This window comes from Vigna umbellata, chromosome 4 (assembly GCF_029865625.1).
Source record: "Vigna umbellata cultivar VRB3 chromosome 4, Vumbellata_1.0, whole genome shotgun sequence".
In the NCBI taxonomy this organism is placed as follows: domain Eukaryota; kingdom Viridiplantae; phylum Streptophyta; class Magnoliopsida; order Fabales; family Fabaceae; genus Vigna; species Vigna umbellata.
Window position 1 is genome coordinate 14,823,703 of NC_142168.1, and position 6,998 is coordinate 14,830,700.

Consider the following 6,998-nt stretch of genomic DNA (forward strand, 5'->3'; position numbering starts at 1 on the left):
TAATTAATTGAATAATTATTCGTGAATAACTAATGATGAATCTATCTTGGAAAAGTAGTGGAATTAGCCTATTTCATCATAACTGTTTTTAAATTTCTTATTTATTCTTTAAACATTCTTAAACCAATACTTTTATTCATAAGCATTGCATAACATTCATACACTACAAGAAAAATCACAGTTACATACGGTCAAAATCCGTATATAAAATGATATTACATACGGATTATATACGGACAAAAATTCGTATATAAAAGAAGCGTAGCTAAGTTATATACGGATATATCCGTATATAATTTACATACGGAAAAATCCGTATATAATTTACATACGGAAAATCTGTATATAAAATTTGTATATAATTATATACGAAAAATCCGTATATAAAATCTGTATATAATTATATACGGAAAAATCCGTATATAATTTATGATTTTATAAAAAAAAAATAGGTGATTCTGCATCTGCATTTAATAGTTATGAGTTTCAATAGCTGATAAAAGTCAACATACCTAACAAATTGCCAAAAATCATCTAATATAGATAAACATTTACAACTATTTAATAAAAGATATAATTCACTGAAAACTTTCAACATTTATCAAAAATAAGACATAGGTTTCGAAAACTTATCTTAGCTTATATAACGTAATAAATGTAATATATATAACAATATATCAATCAAGACTAACATCCCATACAATAAATATATATGCCCTGCATCCACACTATACAAATATATATTAAACAAGATTTTAACCAACTAATACAATAAAATATTTATGTAGCATTTGAATCAACACAACAAACAATTTTCTGCAGCATTTTTATATCCAAACATCAAATAATTTCCTGCAACATTTTTATCAAAACAGCAAAGAATTTTCAGCAGATTTTTTCTTATTTTCTTTTCTTAAGAGTTTTTATCTAAAATATTATGAAAAAGAAGTCAACTAATTAATAATAATTGAATCCAAATTTGCAACAAGATTATACTAAAATCACAAGGTATGGTGCATAATATTTGTTCAAACCTCTTGGTACATTCACACGTTCATACATCCAAATAAAATTAATTTTGCAGCAATCCAGTTAATACTTTTAATATAATATACTAATAATCCCAAAGGAAAAAGTTTATTACAAACCATCTAATATATATATATATATATATATATATATATATATATATATATATTATAATATTTTACACCCAAAATCTGAAACGAAAACTTATCTTAGCTTGCTATATAATATATAACGTAATAAATGTAATATATATAACAATATATCAATCATGACTAACATCCCATACAATAAATATATATGCCCTGCATCCACACTATACAAATATATATTAAACAAGATTTTAACCAACTAATACAATAAAATATTTATGTAGCATTTGAATCATATACCTCTCTGTAGTAATAACACTTTGGACTTCAATACTAATTTAGCAAGTTGTAATCACAACCAGAACAATTATGTTTGAGCTTTATCATCTTTTGTTATAGCTTTTCCAACCTGCAATGACAAAGAAAAGTTTAATGAAGTTTTGAAACACTCAAGGTAACATTGCATAACATATGATTGGCTATTCATTAACTATTCAGATGAGATGAAGTTATTTGCAGAAGAAGTTGTTGCCTACCTCTAATTGCCCGAGAGTGGATGATACATTCACAATTCTTGGAGAGTCAGATAATTGCAAGAGGGGCATAAGGGATTCTATAGTTATTTTAGCGCCATAGTAATTTATTTGCAAGCATTCTTCTGCTAATTCATATGTTTGAGTCACTGCCCTTGTTGCTTCCTCATCTGGTATCACCTGAAAACAGTGGCAGCTCAATGACACTTTGAAAATCCTACAATTACACATAACTATTTAAGTCTCTTGCACATTCAAGAAATCTATTGAGTTGTAGTAACAATATGCAGGATAATCTAATCATTAACACTGCAAAAGAAGAGCCAATTCCAAAATCCTTAACTGTTGTTAAAATGCTTTCATAATTCCTTGACTTTGTGTTGGGCTTAACGACAAATGCAAGTTCATGAGATGAGAATTTTCCAAGCCTTTATAAGCTCTACTTCTACCATTTCAATAGTTGACATGGGATGGGATCTAGATTTTCAAATGGTCTAGAAAAGTTGAAGACTTTAGGTCTCTTTTAGACACTGCAACTTTCCATGTCTATTAATTAGATTTCAGAACACGCTTATATTCTTACCCTACGATTCACGATGACTGTAGTGATTAAGTCTCTGTCTTCAATTACAACTCCATTGATTCCCGCATTGTTAACCTGCATAGAACAACATTTCATATTGAAACATGCTAAAACAAAAGGTTACCATTTGTAAAGAATTGATTCCCTTCAAGCCATTACAAAAATTTATCCTAATCAAATGATGACTAGATGTAAAAGGAATCTGTCAAATTGATTCAATGAAATCTCTTTTTAACCTCTAGTGCCTCTACTGTCTTAAAAGTATCATTAAAAGTAATGGTTAATGCACACACCAACAGGTTTGAACAATTTTTATACAAACCCAATGAATTCGTTTAACAAATGAGCAAAAAATAGATGAATTCGTTTAACAAATGAGCAAAAAACAGAAGACTTTGGTTGGAGATGAGATTTTCATGAAAAGTTAGAAAGAGAAATAATAAGAAATATTCAAACGTCTTAATGAAACAAACTTGGAAAAATTTGATTTGTTTCCCTTTATATATAATAAATTTATTTTATCTCTAATAAATATAAGATCTCAAGCATACTTCTTGATATTAGTGAGTAATATGATAGCAGAAGATAAGAGAGGCACGACAAAACAAGTTTTAGATTATACTGATACCATCTTAAAAACTATAATAAAATAATTTTGTCTTTAAAGTTTTCATTCAGTGAAGCTTAAGCACGGAAGATTTATGAGACAAACTTGAACTTAGAACAAACAAAAGAGAGAAGCATGAAAGTCTGATTTTACCAGAATATCAAGTTTACCAAATTTGGATTTGATAAAAGCTGCAAAAGCAGCTACACTTGCAGCATGAGCCACATCTAGCTGATGAAACAACAGTAGATGAGAAAGACCAGAGGCTTTGAGTGTCTCCAATGCTTGAAGACCCCTATCTTCATTCGTTGCAGTGAGTACCACCTTTATTCCTTCTGAAGCTAACTGCCTTACTATCTCTAATCCAATCCCTTTATTTGCTCCTGTCACCACTGCATACCTGATCAACTCAACCACATCCCAAAGGTCAAAGGGACTCAGAAAATGTATATTTTAAATACAGCAATATAATTGGTATCTCAAACTTGTGAGAGAAAAAGCAAGAATACCTCTCTGTAGCTTCCCCCATCTTCAGTTTCAACTATGAACTGATATGCAGCTTATTACAAACCTGTTATGGTTACCAAGTTGTTATTTATGCATATCTTTGAGCTCTGAATATGAATTCCACAAATTATGGTTTCCTATTCATTACTAAGAATACTAATGCTCAAGCCGGCATGTCTGTAACTACAATCTTCTACAGTGCCTGTCGATTATGTCTTGCTTCTTTCTGTGCCAAATGAAAAGGACAAAAAACTTGAAAATAGATTTCATAGAAAAAGAATAAAATATTTACTATTCTTTCTGTTACCGTTCTTTTTCTTATTAGTCAGTTTCAATCACCACAAGTGTTATTTCAATAATTATTAATAAGTTTCTTTTTAATTTCTCAACCAGTAACAGCAGTATCATTCAAAGCCGGAATTATCCAAACAAAAAACAAAAACAAATTAAAAAGCCGAGAGACGACTATGAAGAAGATGAACACGCAAACCAACCTTTTGCAGTTTGGCTCTACTCTCGTGACCAATCCTCGATCTAGGAGCTTTGGAGGCCATTGCGAAAATCAAAACGCAAGCACGAAAAGTATCTGTTTTTTAGTGCAACAAAAGCTTTAAATCTTGGGTGATTAACAAGAGGAAATAAATGTAGAAAAAAGAAATTCGTGCAAAATAGCTTTGCGGGGAAGAAATAGAACCTTATCACGCGAGGAATTGCATAAATCGAAAATGGATGAGAGAAAAAGAGGATTAGGGTTTTTGCAATTCAAAAATTTAGCTCAATGAGAATTAAACATTACTTACCAATTAACCATGGTACCAAGGCCGCACAATGATGGTTCGAATGAGGGAAAATTAGGGTTTCAATGCGCGACCTACGAAAGCTCAACGAAAGAGAACCGAGGCTCCACAGAAGGGGAAGGAGGGCTCGACGAGAGAGAACCACGACCAGAACACTGATTTAGGAAGGGTTGAAGTGAAAGAGAAAGAAGAATAGGTTTGGTGGTGGGAGTGCCTCGACCCTTTTTCCAAACAACAAATGGTTGCAGCGCGAGTGAGAAAAAAAAGAAAGGGTTGACGACTTAAAATAAGTTAATTTTATTTATTTATTAATTAATTATAAATCCGTATATAATAAATCCATATATAATATTTGTATATAACGAATCCGTATATAATATCTGTATGTAACATTTTTATTATATACGGATTCAAATCCGTATATAATAATCAGTATATAAAATGCAATTTTCTTGTAGTGATAAGAGTCAGATATTCGAAAGCAATTTCGTGTTCGTTGGGAGATGACTCAGGGTTACTTTAACCCTATCTACTTTCTTGAATACTACTTGGCAATACTGAAGTTGCCTTGAAAAGTAGTGTTAATTTGATAGCTTCAACGACAGTGTATCACTACTCCATTAGGCTCAGGTGAATATCGTGGGGTCACTTCATGGATAATTCCTTCTTTAACATAATAGTCATTAAAAAGCACATACTCACCACCTCTATCTGATCTAATCCTTTTAATTTTCTTATTCAACTGATTTTCTACTTCTGCCTTATAGGTTAAAAATACATCAAAGGCTTCATCTTTATGTTTGATTAAGTAAACTTTGGTATATCTAGAATAATCATCTATAAATGTCACAAAATAATTTTACCTCCTCTAGACATAGTTTGTTTCATATCAGCTAGATCAGTATGAATTAACCCTAATAACTCAGTTTGGCGTTCTACCAAAAAACATGTTTTCTTTGTTAATTTAGATTCTACACATATATCACATTTTCTACTATGTTTATCATGCATATTAATCAATCCTAGTCGTTGTAATTTCAAAACATACGAGGAATTCACATGTCCTAATCTAGCATGCCATATATCATACGAGTCAACAATATAAGCAGAAGAACTTGATTCATTAATATTTTCAGAAACATTTAGAATGAAGAGTCCTTGATCACAATATCCCTTCCCCACGAACACATTATTTTTGGTCATGATGATCTTGTCAGACTCAAATGACACTTTAACCCCCACCTTTCCCAATAGTGTTGCAAAGATTAAATTAACTCTGATTGATGGCACATGTAGCACATCACTCAAGACCAGAGTCTTTCCAGATGTGAGTTTGAGAAGAACTTTTCCTTTTCCCAGAACAGGAGTGGTCCTGGAATCACCGAGGTAGACGTGTTCTTCTCCATCCCCTAGTGTAAAAGGTAAAAGCACTTCTATTTGCACATATATGCCTGGTAGCACTAAAGTCTACTACCCACTTGCTCACATTGGTCATCAGATTCACTTGAGAAACGACCACAACAATAATGTCATCTCCTTCGGCTATATTGGCCCTAGGAGGATTGTCGTTTCTCGCTCTACGCCTGCATTGTGGTGCATGATGGCCTGGCTTCCCACATACGAAGTAATTTCCTTTCTTTTTAAAGGTGGATTTAGATTCATGGGGACAAGATTTAAGAAAATTAATTTTCTTTTTGTGATCAGGTTTGTATTCGTACCTTTTTGGAGCAGGTTTTACTTCTACCATATTTGCTTTCGCAGATAAAGCTTTGGCCCTTGTAGTAGCAGACTCCTTCCTGTTGGTATCTTCAATTATTATGTGTGTAATGAGTTCTGGTAGAGACATTTGCTTGTGCCTGTGTTTCAACTGTTGTTTGTAATCTGTCCAGGATGGCGGCAATTTCTCGATCAGAAGTTCTGAAACAAATTCATCCGGTAGTAGAATGTTTTCTGCTTTGATGTCTTCGAGCAACTTGTGGTATTCATTGATTTGAGTTTTTATGTCCTTGTCTTCAATCATTTCCCAACGGTAGTAATTTCCTATGACGAATCTTTGTCTGACGACATCTTCGGCAATGTATTTGAGAATCAACGAGTCCCAAATGTCCTTTGCTTCCTTGTAGGAACAATGCACATCGAATAAATCATTAGAAAGTGCACTAAGCAGAGTGTGGCGGCATACCTTGTTCGTGTAAGTCCACTCTTCAACTAGTTTTGAGTTTGAAGGAATAGTGGAGTCGGGCTTCGGAGATGAAAGAGCAGCAACAACTCCATACATGTCTAAAAGGGTGGAAACACATTCTTGCCAGCGTCGGAAGTTCTGTCCAGAGAAAATCTCGATTTTTGACACGTTTGAAAGCGATTTTGCGAAGACCGTTTGGGTTCCGGAAGCAATGGTTTGGCTCTCTGAAGGCATGTTGTTGTTGTCAGCCATAAGTCCTTAAGATTGTTGGAAAAACTGACAAAATAGTATTTCCTGAGGCGTGTAGAGCCACTGTCCTTAAGGACTTATCTGCGGTGTGTTGCGCAAGTCCCCTAGAATACAATAGGAACTTATCAGAATGTCTGAGGATCTCAGAACTAGCAAGAGACTCTAAACAGAGTATAAGAATAACCCATAATATTTTTTTGGAAAAAAAAGAGAGAAAGGATGAAACTTAAAAGAGAAGAGAATGAGAGAAGACTGAATTTTTGGTGTGTATTGGAACAGGGGAAGAACTCTCTATTTATAGAGTTAGGAAGAAATCAATTAAATAAAAGAAATTAAAAATCACAAAAATTTTTAACCTTAGAATTAATTCACATTGAATATTTAACGTTGGCATGTTTAATAAAAATATTTTCGTTTTCCAG

At 32.8% G+C, this 6,998-nt stretch overlaps 2 protein-coding genes across 5 annotated transcripts; both read right to left on the reverse strand.

Annotated features, from left to right (window-relative positions):
* Positions 1-1,221: 1,221 nt before the first annotated feature.
* On the reverse strand, positions 1,222-4,379 carry LOC148199326 (short-chain dehydrogenase/reductase 1-like). Of its 4 annotated transcripts, none has more exons than XM_088113926.1 (7): positions 4,149-4,379; positions 3,843-3,934; positions 3,351-3,412; positions 2,995-3,241; positions 2,235-2,309; positions 1,655-1,831; positions 1,222-1,527 (listed from the first exon to the last, which is right to left on the reverse strand). In XM_088113926.1, the coding sequence occupies exons 3-7, from the start codon at positions 3,368-3,370 to the stop codon at positions 1,486-1,488; spliced, it is 561 nt and encodes a 186-aa protein (XP_087970052.1). In that variant the 5' UTR covers positions 3,371-3,412; positions 3,843-3,934; positions 4,149-4,379; the 3' UTR covers positions 1,222-1,485. The 4 variants fall into 4 exon arrangements, with proteins under 4 accessions (XP_087970052.1, XP_087970049.1, XP_087970051.1 ...); XM_088113923.1 differs by having other exon boundaries at positions 3,351-3,574; XM_088113925.1 differs by having other exon boundaries at positions 4,043-4,379.
* Positions 4,380-5,523: 1,144 nt separating this feature from the next.
* LOC148199327 (uncharacterized) lies at positions 5,524-6,579 on the reverse strand. Its single transcript, XM_088112626.1, has one exon. The coding sequence runs from the start codon at positions 6,577-6,579 to the stop codon at positions 5,524-5,526; it is 1,056 nt and encodes a 351-aa protein (XP_087968752.1).
* Between the last annotated feature and the right edge of the window lie 419 nt (positions 6,580-6,998).